Source organism: Solanum verrucosum, unplaced genomic scaffold (genome assembly GCF_900185275.1).
Source record: "Solanum verrucosum unplaced genomic scaffold, falcon-dt-bn FXZP01000102.1, whole genome shotgun sequence".
In the NCBI taxonomy this organism is placed as follows: Eukaryota; Viridiplantae; Streptophyta; class Magnoliopsida; order Solanales; family Solanaceae; genus Solanum; species Solanum verrucosum.
Window position 1 is genome coordinate 3,231,918 of NW_026019930.1, and position 23,210 is coordinate 3,255,127.

General features: G+C 34.1%; 3 protein-coding genes across 3 annotated transcripts; 1 reads left to right on the forward strand and 2 right to left on the reverse strand.

Moving 5' to 3' along the window:
- Positions 1–890: 890 nt before the first annotated feature.
- LOC125828450 (probable alpha-mannosidase At5g13980) lies at positions 891–11,278 on the forward strand. Its single transcript, XM_049507741.1, has 30 exons — positions 891–1,284; positions 1,909–1,992; positions 2,097–2,185; positions 2,419–2,593; positions 2,777–2,896; positions 3,040–3,126; positions 3,211–3,282; positions 3,778–3,891; positions 4,204–4,304; positions 4,379–4,472; positions 4,573–4,740; positions 4,837–4,926; positions 5,217–5,282; positions 5,425–5,481; positions 6,515–6,734; positions 6,920–7,059; positions 7,323–7,400; positions 7,487–7,546; positions 7,628–7,699; positions 8,075–8,122; positions 8,245–8,364; positions 8,439–8,504; positions 8,968–9,080; positions 9,215–9,299; positions 9,954–10,064; positions 10,141–10,236; positions 10,345–10,392; positions 10,569–10,637; positions 10,737–10,945; positions 11,052–11,278. Exons 1-30 carry the CDS (start codon positions 1,075–1,077, stop codon positions 11,074–11,076), a joined length of 3,087 nt encoding a protein of 1,028 aa, XP_049363698.1. The 5' UTR covers positions 891–1,074; the 3' UTR covers positions 11,077–11,278.
- Positions 11,279–11,595: 317 nt separating this feature from the next.
- LOC125828982 (transcription factor ICE1-like) lies at positions 11,596–15,233 on the reverse strand. The gene is made up of 4 exons (XM_049508277.1): positions 13,956–15,233; positions 12,849–13,085; positions 12,479–12,649; positions 11,596–11,974 (listed from the first exon to the last, which is right to left on the reverse strand). The coding sequence occupies exons 1-4, from the start codon at positions 15,057–15,059 to the stop codon at positions 11,891–11,893; spliced, it is 1,596 nt and encodes a 531-aa protein (XP_049364234.1). The 5' UTR covers positions 15,060–15,233; the 3' UTR covers positions 11,596–11,890.
- Positions 15,234–19,660: 4,427 nt separating this feature from the next.
- LOC125830832 (serine carboxypeptidase-like 45) lies at positions 19,661–22,995 on the reverse strand. Its single transcript, XM_049510011.1, has 10 exons — positions 22,655–22,995; positions 22,447–22,548; positions 22,264–22,359; positions 21,663–21,755; positions 21,486–21,565; positions 21,058–21,339; positions 20,839–20,963; positions 20,551–20,643; positions 20,303–20,420; positions 19,661–20,193 (listed from the first exon to the last, which is right to left on the reverse strand). Exons 1-10 carry the CDS (start codon positions 22,884–22,886, stop codon positions 20,044–20,046), a joined length of 1,371 nt encoding a protein of 456 aa, XP_049365968.1. The 5' UTR covers positions 22,887–22,995; the 3' UTR covers positions 19,661–20,043.
- Positions 22,996–23,210: the final 215 nt, after the last annotated feature.

Sequence of the window (23,210 nt, forward strand, 5' to 3'; positions counted from 1 at the left end):
TCAATACATTTGCACCAAATTAATATTATAATTAATTTTTTTCTTTTTTTTTATTTACTATCGTTTAGCTATAATTATAATTATTTTTATTTTTTTACCTAAAGTACTTTTATTATAATATTATTATAATAAATTCACATGCCTTTGTCAGAAATAATTTGAATCGCAGCAAATTTTGGAACTTCTTAAAATAAAAGATTTCTGCAATTATCAGTACACACAAATCAAATGCCATCCAACGCAAAAGACATAGCCTTTTCCCTTTACCCCATAAAAGTTGCAAAAATAAAGAAAGAAAGTAAGGAGAAAAGAACAAAATATGTTGAATACGACATAGTACTGGACTACTGGCATGGATAAACACCACTCGTTTTCTCTGTTTCTATTTACTTGTCCATTTTTTTTTTATAGTTATCTCTAATTACTTGTATATTTTGACAAATTAAGAAATGACAATTTTTTTTTACCTATTATACTCTCAATTAAATGATTAATTACTTTGAAAAATATAAAACTTTTTATCCGCTTCATAATTAATAGAGATAAAATAATAATCATTATGTTATTAATTATTTTCTTAGTAGATGTGTCAATCCAAAAATTAGTAGTAATTAGAAATGGAGGGAGTATAAGATAAGAGTCGTCTTAAAAGTTTAACTTTTCCCATTCTATATAGATGAGCAAAATAATAAAGCAATGAATAATTTTTAATCACAATATAAAATAGAAAGTGTCCATCTAAAACGGAGCGAGTAATTTCCTAGTAGACGTAATTTTTAACCTTATTTTAAACAATTATGAACACTTAGCTTTGTCAGCACCCAAGTCAATCCTAAGCAAAGAACCCATCATATAAAAATCGTCAAAATCATTAATACATTACTTATCTAAGACTTCACAAATCATGAATTTTGAAAACGACCCTTTATTATTAAGTTTTCCAATTAATCTTGTAGGTCCTTTGGTTTTGATTCCCTTTCTTGATTTATCTACAAAATTTAGGCTATTTATAAAGACTTGGGCTTTATGGTTTAGTACATTCTCTTTCAGTGAACACTCTCAGCAATTGTGGAAATGAAAGATATGGGGAAGTTTGAAATTTGGTTCTTGATTTTGATGGTTTGTGGGTTGTGGGTAGTGGAAGCTAAGTATATGGTTTACAATACATCACATGGAATTGTTTCAGGGAAGCTTAATGTTCATTTGGTTCCTCACACTCACGATGATGTTGGCTGGTTGAAAACTGTCGATCAGTACTATGTTGGTTCCAACAATTCCATTCAGGTACCTATTTTTTCATAGTATTGACAGATTGTTGTTTGAATTTTATAAAAAAGGTAGCCGGGTGCACGAAGCATTATGAAGGTAGCTCATCCTGATGCTTGCTTATGGATATACTTTTACTGTTTCTCCGAGGTTCCCTTCAGTGTTTTGACTTTTAAGCTGATGAATTTGAGACTGCTATATGTCAATTAGTTATTACCTTCATAGGCAATGTGGGTAGTAAATTGAGATTTTGGTGAGTAACTACTCGTGTGTTTTAATTTGTTTGTCTACTTTTGGCTTGACATAGAGTTCAACAAATTAAAGATTTTTTTTTTGAATATTGTGTTCTTAAACTGAAGATATGTTGAATGTATCAAAATACCCTTTAATCGGTCTTGAATATGCTATGTGGCAATTTAGAATTTAAGAGTTGACTAAGAAGTAAAGATACATTCTTTTTGAAATGGACTAAAAAGGAAAGCAACACAAACAAATTGAAACGGAGTGAGTAATACATTACATAAGTTGCAGTGAAAACTGTAAAAGTAATTTCCACTTTCGATGGATATAGACAACAGTTCAGGTGCTCATTCATCTTAAATTCATTAATCATGGTTATAAAATTGAGTTGTAATGTGGCAGGTGGCTTGTGTTCAAAATGTCTTGGATTCATTGATTCCAGCATTATTGGCTGATAAAAACCGAAAGTTCATTTATGTTGAACAGGTAAGTCCTGACTATCACCTTTTTCTCAGTGTGTGTTAATGTTTGTGTATCTCTGGGATATACTACTGATGAATGCTTGTTTTTCCCTCCGGACTGGAATGTAGGCTTTTTTCCAGCGTTGGTGGAGGAATCAGAGCCCCGGAATGCAGAGCACAGTCAGACAGCTCGTCAACTCGGGTCAACTTGAGTTCATGTATGTAACTATAGAAGCTAAAACCACACATTTGTAAAAAAATAAATATCAAAAGAGGGATTATAGTACTGTGGACAAAAGTTGCTTTGTACTCTCGATAATCTTGATGTTTTGTGTGATTTTACATATACATTTTTTCTCTTTCTTTTCCTGGAGGTGTAGGATAGTGGGTGGATTACTTCTTCTTTGTCGGAATGCTTAGACAAATGGTATCTTATTCACTATTTATGCAGAAATGGGGGTTGGTGCATGCATGATGAGGCAGCAACACATTATATTGACATGATAGATCAGACAACTCTAGGACACAGATACATCAAACAACAGTTCAATGTTACTCCTAGAATTGGCTGGCAAATCGACCCTTTTGGACATTCTGCTGTTCAGGCATACCTTCTGGGAGCAGAGGTGCCAATCTGCAGAACTGTTTTAAATTGGAAATATGAATAGTTACTCTTGTGCTTCATTAATTGATAATGAGGCCGCCTTTGAAATATAAGCAATTTCCCAACATTCTGCTGAAAAATGGTGCAACTAAAATCCAAGTACATTTAAACAACTATGTTGACCTTATACATTTTACTGCTTTAGGTTGGATTCGACTCTCTTTTCTTTGGACGCATTGACTACCAAGACAGAGAAAAGAGGAAAATTGAGAAGAGCCTTGAGGTCATTTGGAGGGGTTCTAAGAGTCTTAGTTCATCCACGCAAGTACGCCTTTCTTTCAAATCTTTATAAGTTGTAATACATGTTTAATGTCATTCCTCTTCCTTATTTTTAATATTTTTATTTATAAATCTCTTGTTCTCTAGATTTTATTAAGCAACTGACTATTACCTTTTGTTTCATACCAGATATTTTCTGGTGCATTCCCTCAGAATTATGAACCTCCCAGTAAATTTTATTTTGAAGTGAATGATGATGATTCTCTTCCTGTTCAGGTAAATCTTTGATAGATTAAGACATTAGGCTCTTTAACTTTTAAGCAAGGGCATGCACATGATGTGTTTCTTTATTGACTGAAGGATGATGTCAACCTGTTTGACTACAATGTCCAAGAGCGGGTCAATGACTTTGTTGCTGCTGCTTTGTCCCAAGTAAGTTTTACTCTCAGACCATGTTATAGGAGATGTCAGTATGAGTGTGAATTGCTTCTCCCAAATAGTCTGCTTTCATCTTATTTGATAGCAATCAAGTTGAGGGTAGCAAGGGAGTCAAAGTAAAATACAGATTGTTAAACATGCCATGGCGTTGTGTGTATGTCATGACATGCTTAATGCATCTTACTGTATTTTAGACTCGTTTTAACTCTGTTAGTGAGAATACAAGCCACCTAGTTGCTTGGCTGGTACTCTTTATTATATTTCTGTCAGTAAAAAAGTCAACAATCTCAACTGACAAGCCAACGTTCAACTGCAGTTGGAATTATGTGTCAGACTGCAAGTCTTTATAAAGATTTGTCCAACAAAAAAGTTCACAGTAAAGACTTAAGGAGATTGCAAGATTACTCCTTAATGCCAAACTGCCAATCTTGTTTCTAGACTCTCTCCAAAGAGTTTCATGCACCTAACTTTTTGTTGTTTCCCTTGCAGGCCAATATCACTCGCACAAATCATATAATGTGGACCATGGGAACCGACTTCAAGTACCAATATGCTCATACATGGTTTCGGAATATGGACAAGCTCATTCACTACGTAAACCAAGTGAGTTTTCCACTGTCATTGCTGTAATTCAGAATTTAGACAATCACATACAACTATGGACACTGTAATTTTCCTTTCATTTTGGTTGAACAGCCTGAAACTACTGTTTCTTTATGGATTGAGAATCAGGATTGGCATGTTTCGTTAGCAATACATGAATACACCATAAAAGTTGGGGACTCTGATATTTCTTGAATCTGCATATATTATTGAACTGGAATCAATAAGAGAGCCTGGAAAATAAAAGCTTACATTTTTGGTCAAGATAGGTTCTTATATAAATCCTTCCTCCTCATATATGTATTATCGCAGGATGGTCGTGTCAATGCTTTATATTCGAGCCCTTCAATTTATACTGATGCAAAATATGCTTTGGACGAGTCATGGCCTCTCAAGACGGATGACTATTTCCCGTGAGTGTTCTATCTAAGCATTTTATTGTAATTTTAATCTCAGTAGATAGAGCTTGATGCATATTTTGTATCAGGTACGCAGACCGTATTAATGCTTATTGGACTGGATACTTTACAAGTAGGCCTGCTCTCAAACTCTATGTTAGAATGATGAGTGGCTATTACTTGGTAGGCCATGCTGCTTTTCCATTTTCCTGAAATTAAGAAGCTGTACCATCTACAGAATTTTGAATATGCAATTCTCACTTGGCTCCTTTTTGTAATATAGGCAGCAAGGCAATTAGAATTCTTTAAAGGAAGAATTGAGACAGGACCAACAACCGAAATATTGGCTGATGCCCTAGCCATTGCTCAACATCATGATGCTGTCAGTGGCACTTCAAAGCAGCATGTCGCTGATGATTATGCCAAACGACTGTTCATAGGTTACAAGCAGGTGAATTTGCTCCGAACTCCTAGGAAGAACTTGTGATTGCATGGATTCAGTGAACTTGTATTTCAAATGATTATAATTACCAAAAACTACTTGCAGGCTGAGGATTTAGTGTCTAATTCACTTGCTTGTATGGTGGAATCGTCTTCAGCATCTGGATGCAAGAATCCTCGGATAAATTTCAAGCAGGTAAACATTTGGAGCCCATTCTTTAATATAGACTTTCTTCTTATTGAATTTGCATTTGTCTTTATTAAGCTATACCCCCATGTTCTCCCCCCAGTAATCCTATCCTGCTACTGCTGAATGCATTATTGCATCTGATGATTGAGTTCATTCATGCACATTCAAGTTGGTGTCCTGGGTTGGCTCCATTGTACACTTCTTATGTTGCATAACTCAATTCCAAAGCAAGCAGTTTAGGCATTTTAATTTTTGTTTTTCTGAGTTAACTCTTTTGTTGCTCTATTCTCTTCCAGTGCCCATTGTTGAATATAAGTTATTGTCCACCAACCGAAGCTGATCTTGCTCCAGGCAAAAAATTAGTGAGTAGTCTATTTTCAGTATCTTTTCATACTTTTGAAAACCTTCACATTACATTTCTGTGTGGTGGGAACTGAGGAAAACTACCTGAGCTCTAATTAAAACAACGAGCAGATTTTCAAATCATTATTTCCACTTATGTAGGTGGTTGTCGTGTACAATGCTCTTGGGTGGAAAAGAACAGATGTTGTCAGAATCCCTGTGAGTAATTTAATCTTTTCCTTCCCTAGATCATTATCCATTTTAAAGTATTTGCTGCTTTGGTTCTCATTCTCCCTGCACAAAAATATGTCCTCTCATTTAACTATTGAGCAGCAGCGCTAGGTGTATGGCAGTATTTAAGAGTTCTTTAGATCTCAATCGTTCACCATAGAATCTCAACTCTTGCACAAAAGCATATACTTACTTAATCAGCATCAGTTGACCTATCTGAACAAAACCTGGAAGAAGTATATTTATATGATTATCAGGAGTTATTAAGACATACAGAAAATGGCGTCAGTTTGTCGCATAGGCTCATCGATCTCCTGGAATGATGTTTTGTAACATGTTGAATGAGATAAAATTAGCCAAAAAAATAAATCTCGAGTTGAGAGTAGGGTAAGCTCTTTCAAAGGAGCCAAACCAAAATTCCAAGGTGCTTATCTTTAGATTTTTAAGAATTCCCATGGTACCAAAAGAATAGACTTTAAAAATTCCCCCAGGGCTTAGTTTAACAAAGGTCGAGGGACTTGTGGCTTAGGTCACATGTTTGAGCTCTGCGCCATGCAAACTAAACCTAGTATATAAGTGGAGAAGGGTAGAGTGGGCCCATTGTCTCCAAGTTTCAAAGTCTGCGGTTGGTCCTAAAGGGTTGGCCCCAGACCTGTTTTGGGTAATGAACTAGTTGGGTTCAAATTTTAGAGGAATAATCAGGCTATCACAGTTTGTCCTTCTGAGCACTTCATTTCTCTTGATTTCTTGGTTCAGTATTATGAAATTTGTCTTGTCGTTCCAGATGAAGAGAAGAAATTACCAGAAAAATATATTTGAAGTAGAAGTGGTAAACTAGAAAGCAAAACTTGATAAATTATTTGGCACAAAATTACTCTTTCCTTATCATCTTTTGTGTGATGGTTGTTTGTAGATAACAGTCCTGATTTTTTTCAACTTTTGATAATGTTTATGCATAAAATGGATAACTCATCATTTATCACTGACATCTCTGTTCAACCTTTATATAAATTTTGTACAGGTTGTCAATAAAAATGTCATCGTTCAGGATTCCACTGGAAAAGAAATTGAATCACAGCTTCTTCCAATAGTTAAAGAATCAATAGCAATAAGGAACTACTATGCTACAGCATATGTTGGTGAATCCCCTACATCAAGCCCCAATTATTGGCTTGTGTTTACAGCTACTGTTCCACCTTTGGGCTTTAGCTCCTATGTTATAACAAGTGGTAAACAAGCAGGTTAGACATCTGATTGGTATATCATGAAAGTTAACATGCAAGCTGGTGATCTTAATAGTTTCCAATTCTTCAGCATCTGAACAGCATATCACAATAAAATACATTCAAACTGATGATTGTAATTGTCTCTAGCTGTTTAGAGGGTTGATAAAATAAATCTCTTCTTGTATACATTACACATGCAGTTGCTGCTTCAATACCACAGACATTCTACAAAACTGATGGAAGTCAAAGTGATGCTGTAGAAGTGGGGCCAGGGAACTTGAAACTGTTATATTCTGCAAATGGGGGAAAGTTTACTCAATATTTTAATAAGAGAAACCAGGTAATTTTTGTTGGCCAGTCAGTATATGCTTGTCCTATTTCAAATGGGCGTCGTCTGTTTGTTTGAAACTTTTTCTGTTCCTCTACAATAACCAGCAATGCAGATTTGAACATTCACATGATAGAATTTTATAGTTTTGCTAGATGTGGGCTGATGGCTTGCCTTCTTCTCACTCCCCATCCAACATCAGCCTTTTCTCAGCTTCCCATTCTTACACTAGAAGATACTGATGATGGAAATATTTTTTTATGTTGTGTGTGAAGGTTAGAAGCTCTCTGGAGCAATCATTCAGTTATTATTCTGCAGATGATGGAAGCAAGGATGCTTATAAAGACATTCAGGTAGTAGAGTCTGATGATTCAGTACTGTTCTTATTATCTCATTTCATTCACACATAAGCTAAAATGTTTTATCCTGATTTTGCAAGGCCTCTGGAGCATATGTGTTTCGCCCAAATGGCTCATTCCCCATCCACCCTGAGGGAAAGGTTAGCCAGGCCCTTTAAAACATCAAATTTGCTCCATTAAATTCGCAAGTAAATAACTAAAAGCTGTTTATTCTTGATCAGGTCCCAGTTACCATTCTAAGAGGTCCGTTGCTAGATGAAGTTCATCAAAATATCAATTCATGGATATATCAGGTTGTTCAATTAATTAATATCGAAGAGCTTTTACAGACTTATTGCTATACTTGTTCTCTTTGTCCTATTCACAGAAGTACAATGTAAGAACAAAGACGACATTTGATGCATTGAGTCCTTTAAATATAATGGAAGTAGTTATAGTATCTGAAATATGCATATATGTTCTGGATGTGATCCCATTGATTGTCTAAGAACATCGGGTTGCAATATTTCTTTCTTCCGCTCGCTTTATCTATCTCTCTGGATATTCTACTTGGTAAACATTAAGAATTATCTGGTCATCTGAACAATATCTTACTCTCACGATAGACAAACAATTTGAGAACAATCTTAATCATGTTTCTAACACAGATTTAACATGTAAATGAGCAGATCACTAGAGTGTACAAGGAAAAGGAGCACGTTGAAGTTGAGTTCACTGTAAGTTAAATCTCATTTTTTCTTCACCTGTATTGTCTCTCTTACTGGTGGAGATAAGATATCCAAATGCTTTGAATGTATAAGCTTTCAAAGCTCCAGTGATTAAGCAGTCCTGAATTCAGGTTGGCCCCATACCTATTGACAATGGAATTGGGAAAGAGCTGGTGACTCAGATTCAAACTGACATCAAAAGCAACAAAACATTTTACACCGACTCTAATGGACGTGATTTCCTCAAAAGGGTGAGTTGAATTTTCTCCCTCTAGCATAATAGTCATTAGAAAAATAACAAATTTTGTTCCATTTATATCTGCAGATTCGGGATTATAGAGCTGACTGGGATCTTCAAGTGAACCAACCTGCTGCTGGAAATTATTATCCTGTATGTTAGTAGACTTTTAAAATGTTTGTTTTCCTTTAAAAAATTGATCTATGATAGCATTTGTTTATGATATTAAAGTATCATGTCAAGATTTGAATCTACTATTTTTCTAATCTAGTTTCTGAGTTAAACTTGCCTATCCAAATATTTGTAGCAAACCATTTTGAAACCTGAAGTGGTGCAGAAGTTCCTTTGTCCTACCTTTGGTTGGGGATGGAGGTGCTTACATTTTAGACCTTCCATACGTTTTACTATGTTCTTTTTTGAAAAGTCTACTCGGGATTTTCGCACCTCCAAATCGTTGTGAATTTCTTATATATACATGTTTTTCTTTATTTTGCATAAGAATTTCTTTCAGAGAACTCGACAAATCTTTCCCATAAAGTAGCCTGTTTATTACTTACTCTGTGCTAGAATACCTACTGGTGATGTTAATTATGTTATTTTGGCTAACCCATTACAGATCAATCTTGGACTTTTCCTAAAGGATAACAACAACGAGTTCTCAGTTTTGGTTGATAGATCTGTAGGTGGATCCAGCCTTGTTGATGGCCAATTGGAGCTAATGCTTCACCGGTTTGCTCTGCTCATTTCCCATTCTATGTTTATCGCTTTTATCATTTCATTCTTTCTTCTGTTAAATCATCACTATTTGAAGTTACCAATAGCAGAATCTCAAAGTAAACGATTTGTACATTTCTTCTTTGTAGGAGGTTACTCAATGACGATGGAAGAGGTGTTGCTGAAGCACTGAATGAAACCGTCTGTGCTCTTGGAAAATGCATGGGCTTGACTGTGAGCACCATCACACTATACTTCAATTTGATTGTGGCTCTAATTATGCTTGATGTTATTGCTTAATATGGTGAATGCAATTTTTTCTTTATTTTCTTGTTGCAAATTCTTCGCTTAAACCTATAAAGAGACAGCCAATGAAGCCTAAGAGATCGAGGATTGATATTAACATTTCTATGTTAGCATAAGAAGCTAGTAAACTTTCAAAGACATGTTCATAATATTTTGTACATTTCTTGTTCCTCGGTAGGAGAGTAAATGAAAACACACTAACTGTACTGGAATATTGTGGATTTAAAGTTGGTTTTGTGTATATTATTGCTTTAGTTTTCTACGCTCAAATGTCTGGTATGTATCTATAATTTTAACTTCATATGATACAATGCCATTATCATATTGTTTCCATCCGTTCTTTATGCATGGCTACCCATTTTAAATTGGTTTACCTTTTTCTTCCTAATAAATAATAACAGTAGTCCCGGCTTTCACCTTTTATGTTCTTCTGCAGCATAGATCGGTAGTGTTTGGAATGTTCCCTATCCTATATTTCCATAACCTCATTGTCTGAAACCCTTGTGTAAACAATGTTTAGTTTTCATTGTATGTTAAATCTAATACAGCCCACTCGTTAAGCATGTTAACTTATTTCCCCAGGTCCAAGGCAAGTACTATATCCGGATTGATTCTCTTGGAGAGGGAGCGAAGTGGCGGCGGTCATTTGGACAGGAGATATATTCTCCATTGCTTCTAGCTTTTACTGAGCAGGTTATGGAAATTCCAGCATTTTTCTTCACTTATGCGGCATCCCACCTAATTTTCATGTGATGTTTCATAATTACAGGATGGAGATAAATTTACAAAATTTCCAGTTCCAACCTTTACAGGGATAGATCCATCTTACAGTCTGCCTGATAATGTTGCAATTATCACCCTTCAGGTATTTAATGTCAATCTGAAGCGTTATTTAGTACCTTGGAAGCAACTTCTGTGTTGTAGTACTACTATTTGTTATCTACCTATTTACCTTTTTCCTTGGTAAATGTAGGAGCTTGAAGATCACACCGTCCTCCTGAGATTGGCTCATTTATACGAGGTTTATGAGTTCCTTCTTGCGATGATTCTATTATACATGTTTAAGTTTTGGTTCACTCCTCATTCATTTCTTGGTCACTTGACATTCACTGTTACAAATTAATAATGTGATTCTTTGGAGTCTTAATTGCTCCAAGTCCAAGCGTTCCGTGATGATAAATTATTACGTTTTACTAGGTTGATGAGGATAAGGATCTATCCACCAAGGCAAGTGTAGAATTGAAACGATTGTTCCCAAAGAGAAAGGTAAAACAATATGCATCCATTCACCGCCTATTTCTTGGCTGTAATTAGGAAAACAAGTTTCACTTGACTCTACCAACTCCTTAAAAACATCTATTCCAGATAAACAAGATTAAAGAGATGAGTTTATCTGCCAACCAAGAAAGAGTAGAAATGGAGAAGAAGAGATTAAAGTGGAAAGCAGAGGCTCCTAGTGATTCACGAGACGTGGCTAGAGGAGGACCTGTTGATCCTACAAAGCTGGTGGTAGAGCTTGCCCCAATGGAAATCCGCACCTTTGTTATCGATCTCAGCCAGAGCGTGCCAGAAGGGTAAGAAACTTAAGCCGTTTGATTGCGTTCGCCATGTAAAACACTGTAATAATGGATTTATTCTTGCCAACTTCATCACACTCTGATTTTGTTGCATTGTTTTCAGTTCGAAGTCACATATGTCCCTATGATAGCAGTCCAGTCCGAATCGGCAAGACATCAAAAGGGTATGAGCAGCTTGAAACCTACTTGGGACCTATTTGCCTATGTTGATATCACCTTGAGGATGCAGCATTGAGTCTCTTGTTAGAAGATGTGTTATCCTTTTTGTAATGGAATGAAAACCTCTTTGACAGAACAATAAACTTATAATGATAATAATAATGATGTTGAAGAGAATAATTTATGTCTTAGCAGATCAGAAGTTTATGTATGCAGTCCATCTTATGGTTTGTTGGCCTGGTGAAGAAAAATGCAGAAGCACTTTGACCATCTTAGATCCCCCAATAAAGATGACCGAGCACTGTATATGTAGAAAAACAAGCCTGGATATTAATTACCCTTCAATTTTTTCCCTTTTTTGCTTTAACCATCCAGTAGTTAACGGAAAACTTTCCATTTCCAGAACTTGAATCTGGATGTATAGTTGAAGGTGAATGCAATACAACTATTTCACGACATCCCAAGGTGGAAAATAAATCAAGATAATATCAGAATTAATGAGTGTATTTCATTGACACATTCAAATTTTCCTTGCATATGCTTTTTATACACTAAAACTGCAGAACAATTGAGAAAACTGCTAGTTAATCGGTTCGCTAAGTAACTAGTAAAGGTAAGCAAAGGTTCATGGAATAGCAAATAGTGAGTTGTAACACAAAACAACAGCCTACTGGATGAAATATAGAAATACAAAAGGAGCATAGGAAATTGGCTAAGAACAACAACTAGAGTCTAAAGTTGAAAGTTGTGGCTACATTGTTTCCCTTTGTCAATCATAGAAGCTTATATCATCCCATGGCAACCAGCGGAATCCAGCAGTACTGCTTTGATTTGATCAGGATGAAAGTCTTGACCTTCTTTGCATTGCTGAGACACAAACAAAAACGATCATCTAAAGAAGAATTCACTTCCACAGCACATAAAATTGGAAAGGATAACAATCCAATTAAATCACAGATCATTTAACTCTTGCTATTTTATCTTTTCCAACACTGGTCGGAACAAGCAAAGAGAAAACATGCTTTCTGGATAGGGAGGCAGACTGGTATACTCAATCAAGGAGGGAACAGATCAGAATCTATGCAATCATGGTGGAGCTCATTGAAGTGGTGCCACAACTTACCATGAGTAATTTGGACTACCAGCTTTCTAAAAGGTTATTTCTTAATCACATTTTTTTATATATTATTTTCTTTTAACGTATCTTCAACGTTCGCATGTTAAAAGCTTAATATGGTTTTAGGTTCTGTTCGTTCCAGAAGGATGTGCATTACCGGGATTGATAAACTTCAATTTTCTATATATGAACTTCTGCTAAGCATTTTCCAATCGAAGAGTCCAACATTGTCAATTAAACAGAAAATCAAGTACCTCAGCTCTAAAGATATCTAAGGCAAACCCATTGAAGCAGCTGATAACAGCTTGTTGGATGTCCAGTTCAAGGTTGTCGAGTGCCCTCATTGTTGAGAGTAAGAGGCCTGGTCTGCGGCTGCAAAACATATGGATATTCACAGCTCTTCCATCTCTTGCCTTTACTTCAACCTAAAAGTAAAACAAAATCTGCATTACATCATCTCAAACCAATAACATGATGACTTTTAGACTTAACCACCATGAAGAACACCGTAATAGTGCTCAATGCAATCAATGTATATGTATACACATCTAACTAGAAACATATGTTTGTATTATGATAAGTTTCTTCTGGATGAAACATTACTGTTGGTTAAAGATTTTTTACCCTTGCAGGTTGTCCAGTCGGGCTAGACAGTGGGCTTGCAAATGAACTCGGATAGAGTTCTTCCTTGATGCGGCCTGGCAGAGCTGGTCCAGTTGGTGTTAGAGGATAGAAGCTTGTTGTTTGGGTCAATGAGGAGCTAGGCGGCGTGGACTCCAGTTCATTATGCAGGTCATTGATTTTCTGTAGGAGCTCCTTTAAGTACTCGATTGCATCCCCTAAGATTGAAGCCCTGTCCATCTGTGAACATGCACATTCACAAATTGCATGCCAAGAAGAAGCTTTTGATATTAGGGTAGTCAGGAAGATTTATATCAAGTCCAATGGTTGTTTGGAATTAAATCTCAATTAAGACGCAAATTAGCTTTCAGCTCTAATCACCACAAGTTATGCATAAACATATTTCACTTCATTTAGAAAGAATTTGCATGAATGCATTCAAGGTATTGCAATTACTTCCTGCATCGCGGTCTATCAAAGATAACTTCCTATGTCTTGGTTTCTTAGAGCTGCGGTAAAAATGTTTCTGCATGATAGTGCTGAAATTCAAGTACCATGTTGTTGCCATACCATAAACTTTGACATCTTAATTAAGCATATATTTATGACCATTTACAATAATCCAAGCTGTTGGAGGAGTAGTGGGACAGCAAATAGACTCTCCCCCCACCCCTGAGGGATGAAGAAACAAGTTGAAGCAGATATGTACAAGAGAGATTAAAGTAGAATATAAGAGTTACCGCTCAAACTAAAAGACTTACAGAAAGTTAGTGATGTCTATTCTCTTGTGTGGTCCAAAATAAAAGATCCTTTTGAAATCTTTTCATATAGTTCATGTGAGTGAATTTAATGCGACTATCAAATAGCTTTAATCCAGAATATTTTTTTGAACTATGCATAGGACAAAGTTGCATACCTTAAGAAGAGTAAATGAAGTACATTCAAAACAGAAAAGAAGAAATAATAACACTGTATTTCAATTTCGCCTTTTCTTTTTTTCATTCTCTTGGGAAAGGAAGCTAAAGGCTGACAATTTTGAATAGCTAAAACATGTTAGAATAATATAATCATACAGGAATTCACGAGAATTTGATGTAAAAAATTTGTTACCTTGCTAATCCTTGGTACAACAGACCTCAACATGTAAAGCCTATCGTTTAGCTTCTTCCTACGTCGTCGTTCAGCCATCAAATTCTTAGCCGGCAGTCCCTTCTTCTTTCCTTTCTGATTCCCACCGGTGACGGTGCTAGTTGCATTCGAGCTATTTCCACCATTCTTAACACTATCACCCACCTTATTAGTAACATTTTCAGTAAGATCATCTGAATCATAACTCAATGTGCACCCATCAAAGCTCACATCGTCAAGTTCTTCCCCATTACCCCACTTTCTCTTCCTTTCACCCTCTCCATTGATGGAATTCTGCCCAATTTCACCTCCAAAATCCCCCAAACTGCCAGCAGTACTATTAGCTAAGTTCTTCCTAAGAGCAGCCCTTTTCTGAAAAAGGGTTGGTTGTGCTCCATTTGAAGCAAAATTATCAAGTGGCTTTAACAACTTAGACCTATTGAGAAACAGAGAGTTCTCATTTGCAGAACCATCAACAAACCCTAGTGGACTAAACCCAGTAGTACTACTATTTTGGGGCAAATGGGATGATGGGTATTGAGTAAATGAATTCAAATTGGGGTTACCCATTTGGTTCTGTGAGCTCAAATCATGAAACCCACCACCAGCAAGAAGAAATCCCCCTTTATTCAAACCACCCATACCTTGAGCTTCAAGAAAACCATTTTCACAACCCAAATTAAAACCATAATCCAAAGGGCTGTTGTTAATAGCCTTTTGGGCTAAAAAGTAATGTACCTGAGATGGGTCTAGATTGTTGAAAACAGAAACTGAAGATGGTGAACAAGAAGATGAAGAATCCACTGGTACTACTGGCTGTAGAAACATGCTGTTTTCAGCTAATTCAGTGAAATTCTGAGTGAAACAGATATTCTCAGTATGGTTTTGCATGTTGTTGTGATACCAGTCTACATCTGTACCATCTAACATGGATTTGAATGTAGAAAGTGCACCCAATTCCATATCTTCTTTGTTTTCGAGCTCACCATTAGTGGTATTCTCCTTGTTGGTAAAAGTTTCTTCTTTTTCCTCTTCTTGTTTGCCTTCCATATCCCAAACCTGCATACTGTTAACTCTTGAGAGCATTTTTTTGGTTAGATTCAAAGGATTATGAGGGTGTTAAACGGATACAGAAAGTAATGGAAGGCAAAGAAGAAAGAAGACGTAAGCAGCAGAGGGAAAAAGGGAAATGGCCTTTCTAGAGATGACACTTTATAGCACCTTTGAATGTTACGTTTTTAATCAGACTCTTATCATCATTATATTACACCTTCTGTCCCAAAATTTACGTAAAAATATACGCATCCATCTCATTTTACGTGACATCATTTAATTTTAACATATTTATATTTTCTCTGTCTTAATTTATATGAGTTAGTTTGAATTCGCATAAAATTTAAGAAAGAATAGAAGAAAAACTTTTGAGACTTATGGTCTAAAATAAGAGTGTGGTTTGGAATCATTTTATTAAAGTTAAAACAAGCATTTTGAAGTTGTTGTTAAATATGATTAAATAAGAAAGCAAGTCATATAGAGTAAGACAAAAAGAGTAGTATTTTAAAAAAATAAAATTATGTGATGATAAATCATTGTAAAAAGAAAATTTAAAGCAAAATTATTTCTAATTATTGTAAAGTAACATTATTTTTGAATGGATTAAAAAGGAATGTATGTCACATAAAATGAGACAGATGGAGTACATTTTTATATTTCGTAGAGTAATAGTTTAATTTTTAAATTTATAATTTTTCTTAATAAAATAATTTATAATCACACAAATATATAGAACTTGTTTTAGATCATAAAAAAAAAATTAAATGAAAAAAAATCTTAAGTTTCATATCAAGTCAAAAATATCACATGAATTAGAATGAAAGTATTAGTTTATTACAATGACTCCTATTTTTAATACGACGCTTCTTCTGTTTCATTTTATGTAATACTTATATTTAGCAAGTATAAAGAAAAATGATACATTTTTATTTTTAATAATAATTTAATTTAAAAAAAATTATTTAATGAAATGATATATAATCACATAAATATTTTACCTTTAAGTTTTAAACAACACTGGCTAATATCATGCATTATATCCGAACATCGTAATTATTAAAGTTGTGTTAATGTTGGGATGTTTCAGGTGAATAAAGTTTGCTTAATATCTGAATTTTCTGTTTAATTTTCTTGTAATCAGTAATAATAATTAGTAAAGTAATCATTAGCAAACTGCCAAATCTCTTTAATGATGAAGAAAACAGATTACCCCACCATGAAGACCAAAACTGCTACTTTGAATTCAAATGCCTGTATTTTGCCACTAGTATTATTAGATGAAATTTTATATTGGAAAATTTCTTAAATAACTATAGTTTAGAGTGGAACTATGAAACATAGTTTTAATTTGTGCATTTATGAAATGTAGTTATAATTAATATATTAAGTGGAAAAGTTATATAAAGTGAGTATCAATTATAAAGTTGTTATTTAGGTGATCGATATCATCTATTGCAAGCGAATTTTAATCAGTATATCAAGCTGAAAATACTGGGAAAAAATAGTATCATTACATACTATATCAGTATGCATGTGTATATTTTCTATGCAATCCAAAATGTAACTACTATGTTGTGTAATTTTCTTGAAGTTATAGTTATGTGTCATAAATACAGTCTTATTTAATTATAAACTCACTTGCTATTTTATATTTACTTGAGATTAAAATAGAAACCAAAAAACATTAGATTTTAAATTCACCGCTATATATAGGCTACATTTTAGGGAAAAATTACATAAATATATGTTTTATTTTATCATAATCTCTAAAATTGCTACCATTTTAAAAAATTACAAAAAATTCCTATCCCCTCTCTGAAATTCTATAATTTTTAGGGATTTTTATAATTTAGGAAAGAATAGAAATATGATGTAATTAACTCAGATACATCTCTACCCCCTCTCTGATACATTTATTCCATTAAGTAATGTATCATTCACAATCCATGAGCTATTAGCTATGTATCCACAACTTTTTTGATGTATTTGAAATTCTATAATTTTTAGGAATTTTTATAATTTAGGAAAGAATAGAAATATGATGTAATTACCTCTTAACGCTATGATTTACTTAATTTTTACTGGATAGAATCAATTTTTTACCACTCTACTTTGAATTCAACATTTCTTTTGTGAGCTGTAATTTAATAGGTCATGTCATGCAAACATTATTTTATAGGAATAAGTAGCAATCAACATGTGAAATGATAGAACAAAAGAAAATAGAGACTGAACTCCTTGGTAGCAGCCAGTGCATGTGATTGTCTTGTCTTAGCAAAAAGAACCATCCAATCTCAAATGTTTGGTCACAATAAGAATAAAAGGTGCTTTTTCTTCTTTACCACCAGGCAAATCGTAATTGCTATTACCTCATGTACGAACGGAATAAACCTCGCTCCAATGTAATAGTATGTAGATTATATAAATATCGGGTAAACTTCATTTCAATATAATAATTGAGAAAAATAATATTAGGCGATTTCGTATGCGAGACGAGATTGATGAGAATGTATGTGAGAGATTTCTTGCTCAATCAACTTAGCTATCCTTATGGGTTATGCTTGACTTGTTTTTTGGATGTATAAAAACGTAATAAATAATTTATTTATTTTAATTTTTACAATGTTTTCGAGTTAATAGTATAATAGTAATTAAATTAACAATTAAATATTTACAAAATATACTTAAAATTATTAAGTTCACGTAAATCTAACGAGACCTTTTAGATCCAACAAGTTGTTAACTCGGATAATTGATTATTTCGCAAAACGAGAGGACGCAGAAGTTTCATTTCCTTCATGTATTCCAAAGTAAAAAAAGATGGGCTACTTTTCGAGTTAATTTTGACAACTCAAATGAACTGTGAGTTTTTATTTAGATTACAATAGAATCGGTCGATTTAGATTAAATTTATGATTTATTTAAAAAAATATTGTTAATTAAGAACTTCATAATTTAAAAAGATAAAAATCTAAAATTCATACATTTCAAATTCTGTATCCGTCCTTTGCCACTAAATTAATTTATTTACTAAAAACAAAGTAGGAAATATTTTTATAAAGAGCCAAGAATCTCGTGAGACCTTTCAATTTTACCGCACCCAATTTCTCAATTATAGACTTAAATTCTGGTGCCCCATCCATCTCATTTTTTCTTTTCTTTTTTCATACATCAAACACCCTTTTATTCTCTGGATTTTGTTGCTTTACTTCCCTCACCTTTCTTTTTATTGAAAATATTTACAAATAAAAGAATTTAAAAAATATTTCAATAATTAAAGAGTAAATATACTTTAATTTAATATTATAAAGACTAAAATTATAATATCCTAGTAATAACTAAAGGATAAAAAATGCTATTAAAATGGATTACATCGTGTCGTAGAGGGAATTGATTTATGGCCAAAACTTATGAACTTTTCAAACAACCATACAGGGTGGGGGTGGGGTATTTAATTAATAGTTGTGTTTCAGAATTGAGTTATTACTTCCTATGTCCCAAATTATGTATCGTGATTTTCATTTACAAGTTCGTAAATAAATATAAATTAAGATGGGATTTTGATTATTTTAACTTCATTTATGTTTTAAGATATAATCTTTTTCCATTAAATATTTACTTTACTGAGAGTTTCAATACTAAGTATAAAACGAGAAAAGATAATGAATATTATGTTGAACTTTTAAAATGATACAAAATTTGAGATATTTATTTTTAAAAATTACAATAGATAATTTGAACGGACGTAGGACAATGATGTAGAAGAACCATTAATTATAGAGAAGCAGCTTTCACAATTTCCTCCCTTTGCTCGTGAATTGCGATATTGTTGTTCTTTCTCCTCAAAATTACCCAATTTCCAAAACAAGCATGAGACAATTAAATGAACTGAGTAAAAAAAATTCTACGCATTTGATATTTAATCACACCAAACTAATAAACTGCAAAATATGCTTGATATTTTTTGAATTCGTATATTGATGAATTTCCCCTTTTTATTTGGATAATAAGGAAATTCACCGTTGCTATTTTTTGATTTTTTTTTGGATAATAAGAAAATTCACCGTTGCTATTTTTTGAATTGCACTTTGGATAGCCCTGCTTCAGTGTAATAGCCCAAACCACATACCCTCATACAATGAACTCAATCGAGAAACATAATATCGAATCTAAGACCCCCCCCGAAGCCCATATTTCACCCCATCCATTTGGACCCTTCAAGTTTTGGGCTTGCATGTCATTATAAAGTAAGGGGCCTGGACTGTTCATCATTTTGGACCTTTAATTGGATTCGACCAAGCATAGTTGTTGACTCATGTATATACACAACATATACACTGATATATTGTGTAAATTTCAATCATATTGGTAACCTAGTTGACTAATGGGTATATATCCATAAGAGTCCCCCACATATACATATATATATTGTACGTATTTTATAAACTAGATGATTGAATAGTTCATCCATAATTAGTGTACTTCATCAGATTAGTTTGTAAAACCTATAAGTTGAAATTTCATAAAGTTTGAGGTTTTTGTTTAATTTGGTGTTGTTTTTTCAGTTACTTCTAAATTCAATAAATTTCACATATTAAGTAGTCAAATTTACTTACTGAACAAACATGATATCAACTAACTCAACACATGAAGTATGGATTATGAAAGAACAAATATTTAGTGATGGTGGACCCTTTTGCTTTCAACAAAGCTTACAGATGCTCTTCCAGCATTCATTTGCATGCCAGCCAAAATTTAAAGAAAGAAAATGAAAACTAAAACTAAGTTCACAATAAGGAGGCCCTAATATCATACTTTTTTCAGACTCTTCTAGTCTTCTTCTAATCATTTCTTTTCAAATAATCGTGGTGTTCTGACAAGCTTGCGCGCACCTCCACAACCTCTAATCTTTCAGAGCAAAAGCGAAAAAAAACAAGGAACCTTTTACATTTAACTGTGAAGTGTATGCACAAGAAAGATCTATTTACTCTGGCTGTCCAATCATCAATTTGGGAACTTAGAATACTTCAGGAAGTGCCTTGCCTTGAAGAAATGACCTGAACAGAACAAGTGATCTCTCTGGCTGAGAGAAAGGAGCTTCATGAGCAGCACCTCTAATGGTTGCAAATGAAAGGATATTATCATAAACTTGAGTCCATCCACCAACCTAAAATGATGAAAACAAAAAAAGAAGAGAAAATGAGTTTCTACATGAAAGTAATATTAAAATTTATCTTTTGTCATTTCGCAAAATGGACCAAATGCAATTTGTTTACCTGTTGTCCTGAAAACCAAACTCTATAGGGTACAGTTGTGTTCAGTCCCATCTGGTTTGCTAGTTGATGTACAACGGAGCGGCTTCCAGTCAATGGAACAACAGAATCTTGATCCCCACTGTTGTCAAGATATTACACGTTATACTACGATCTTGAATCAGAAGAGAGATTTCAAGAAACGACAGATCTATTTATTAGCATTGGTGTTTGATGGAAGATTATAATGTCGGGTTATACTCCATACGTACCTGTAAATTAAGACTGGAATTCTCTCCTTAACAAGCAATCCTACTATAGATATGGTTGGTATCTCTATATCAAGCAATTGATAATCCAGAATGCTGTTGCAGTAGAAGGAAAAAATAATTAGTAAATACTCACAAAATAGGTGGACCTTTAAAGCTACAAAAACAGCTTGTAACTGTGGTATAAGTAACTCTGTATTGAGTTGAATTGTAGCAAGTGATGTGAAGAAACAACTTCATTTATATTAAAGTTGATTTTCTTAATTAAGATAAGCTTGTGGATTGACTTACGTGCTGCAAACATCCCAGCTGCGAACGCCAACAAGTCTGGCATGAAGAGCCGTTCTCACATCTTGTCGGTTTAAGTAATTGACAGTTTCATCGTCGATGCAGACATCTATCTTCTCACCATTTTCCTAGTTATTAGCATCAGTAAAACACAGTCAGTGTAGTTTGATAAGACAAGGGAGACAGTATTGAGACATCAACACAGTTTAAGCAACGACTTACTTGTGGACTTATAATTTTGGACTGAGAGAGCACTGATGACATACAGACATCCAGGGTAACATCATATTTGTCCACAAATTTGCTGGTTTCTCTACTTACAAGGCTCATGACTCTTGAACACATTGGCGATACACCGCCCCTGTAGTACTCGCTCACATAGCGAGAATAATTGCAAACAGAAGTGAACATTCTGTATGTGGAGTCTGATATTAGGCCATGAGACCAGAAGTACTCAGCCCTCGAATTGAAGTCAGTAGCAAATTCCAAAACAGGATTACCCAGCTGCCATGACAAGAAAGAAAAACGAATAGGATTAAGCAAGAACTAATTTTTCAATCTCATACACTACAAACACAACGCGCTTGATCAAATGCAACACCTTGTTTGCAAATGTGAAGTAAAAATTCATTTCATTAGGTCATACTTACTGCAACTCCTTTCAAATTGAACAATTTCTTCTTGTTGTTAAGCTCAATCATGAGCTTGGCAAGTTGAGGTACATAATGGCCTGTAATCAACATACCAAAATATGAATACTAACCAAGAAAAAGATCTAAAATTAAAAAATGTTAGTATGTTAATCAATGTGCTTAAGAAAAAGCTACCTGCATAACTCTCCCCAGTTAAAAATAAATTGTTTTTTCTATACTGTGGGAATTTGTTAAACCAGCTTTGCAAGAACACAACATTGTCCCTGGCTAAAAAACATAAAGAAAAACACAAAAGTGTAACGGCTTTAGGATGTACAAATATAAAAATATAAAGCAATTAACAGTTATACTTCATAAAGACAAAACAGTAGGATTCCAGAATCTCATCAAACATGTTACTTTTCCTTTACACCATAAAAGAATTGCTAGTTTACAACTCTAATCAGTATATAAATGGCGATGGGCATCACATGGTCATTATATAGAAAAGAATATTAAAACAGAACAAGAAAAGATCAAACTTTTGGAGCTGAACTTTATGTCTGAATAAAAAAAAACTTAAACGTGAAACTATGGTTTAACAGTAGCTAAAACTTACTCACTACGTTTCAAGAGCTAGAGAGATAAGAGCTTTGATTCGCAGGCAGGATATAGAAATTTATATGTCTTAGTTACTATTTGGACAGTCAAATGATTTTTTTTAAACCATAATTTTAATTGTTTAACTGTTGTGACTTATAGTAATTTGCCAAACAAATTGAAACAGAGAGAGTACCTGTTATCTCATCATTAACTGTGTCATAGGAAGATGTATTAGTTGAATAAGAGAAGCCAACCCCAACTGGAGACTCTAAGTATAACATATTTGCCTCTGCATAATCAAGAAAAGAATCAATTTTAAACTTCTGTAGCTAACTAAAGATACCCAAATGAGCAAAAAAAAGTGACAAAATTCCACCTTTATTCCAACTGTGTTCATTCTTAACAAGAACTTGTCCTCTTGGTCTGAATGGACCATTCTCAGAAAATGCACCAACTCCCACAGAAGAACAACCAGGTCCTACAGAAAACATCAATGTTTCAAACTTTTTCAAGAAACCAAATGGCAGAATTTTTCTAAACAACCCTTAATTTCAAGAAAAAGAAAGAAAGTAACTTTTGTGTACCTCCATTCAGCCACAAAACAAGAGGCTTAGAAGCTGGATCTGTTTCTGCTTCCACAAAGTAGTAAAAGAGTGCTCTTTGTTTCTTGTCATCAACAGTGACATAGCCTGAAAACTGTTGAAATCCCACTTGGGGTTGTCCAGGTAATAGAATGATTTTGTCTGGATGAGGAGGAAATGCATACCCAATTCTTACAGAAGCACAAAGAAGAAAGAAAAAGAGAGACAGAGCCATTGCTTTTTTGAAGTTCTTGTTGGAGAAGAAAAGGAGTTTCTGATTTTGAGTGACAATACTTGAGAGAGCTGAGCTAATATACTTGAAGGCACAAACAGAAAGTCATGGACTTATGAGTGGGTGGCATTAAATAAATAGCATGCCTAGTCCAAATTCACTACAGTATTAATAATATATTCAAACTATCATATTTTCTTGTCTCGTCTCTAGGCGTGTAATTTTTTTTTGTTTTCCTATACTGATATGATATCTGAATGGCACTACGACTAAATTTGAATTTTCATTGAGAACTCTGGCAATAGTGTCAAATTAGGTTTTTGGCCT

What these genes read in the sequence shown, in the direction of transcription:
- LOC125828450 (XM_049507741.1), top strand. Translation starts at nt 1,075, where the DNA reads ATGAAAGATATGGGGAAGTTTGAAATTTGGTTCTTGATTTTGATGGTT. An exon ending in TGATGAGTGGCTATTACTTG is followed by an intron (nt 4,473 to 4,572) that starts GTAGGCCATGCT and finishes TTTGTAATATAG; the next exon opens with GCAGCAAGGCAATTAGAATT. An exon ending in GATTGGCTCATTTATACGAG is followed by an intron (nt 10,393 to 10,568) that starts GTTTATGAGTTC and finishes ACGTTTTACTAG; the next exon opens with GTTGATGAGGATAAGGATCT.
- LOC125828982 (XM_049508277.1), bottom strand. Translation starts at nt 15,059, where the DNA reads ATGCTCTCAAGAGTTAACAGTATGCAGGTTTGGGATATGGAAGGCAAA. An exon ending in TTGTACCAAGGATTAGCAAG is followed by an intron (nt 13,086 to 13,955) that starts GTAACAAATTTT and finishes GCATGTTCACAG; the next exon opens with ATGGACAGGGCTTCAATCTT. An exon ending in CGACTGGACAACCTGCAAGG is followed by an intron (nt 12,650 to 12,848) that starts GTAAAAAATCTT and finishes TTTTACTTTTAG; the next exon opens with GTTGAAGTAAAGGCAAGAGA.
- LOC125830832 (XM_049510011.1), bottom strand. Translation starts at nt 22,886, where the DNA reads ATGGCTCTGTCTCTCTTTTTCTTTCTTCTTTGTGCTTCTGTAAGAATT. An exon ending in TGTTTTGTGGCTGAATGGAG is followed by an intron (nt 22,549 to 22,654) that starts GTACACAAAAGT and finishes TGTTTTCTGTAG; the next exon opens with GACCTGGTTGTTCTTCTGTG. An exon ending in ATTCCAGTCTTAATTTACAG is followed by an intron (nt 20,421 to 20,550) that starts GTACGTATGGAG and finishes TCTTGACAACAG; the next exon opens with TGGGGATCAAGATTCTGTTG.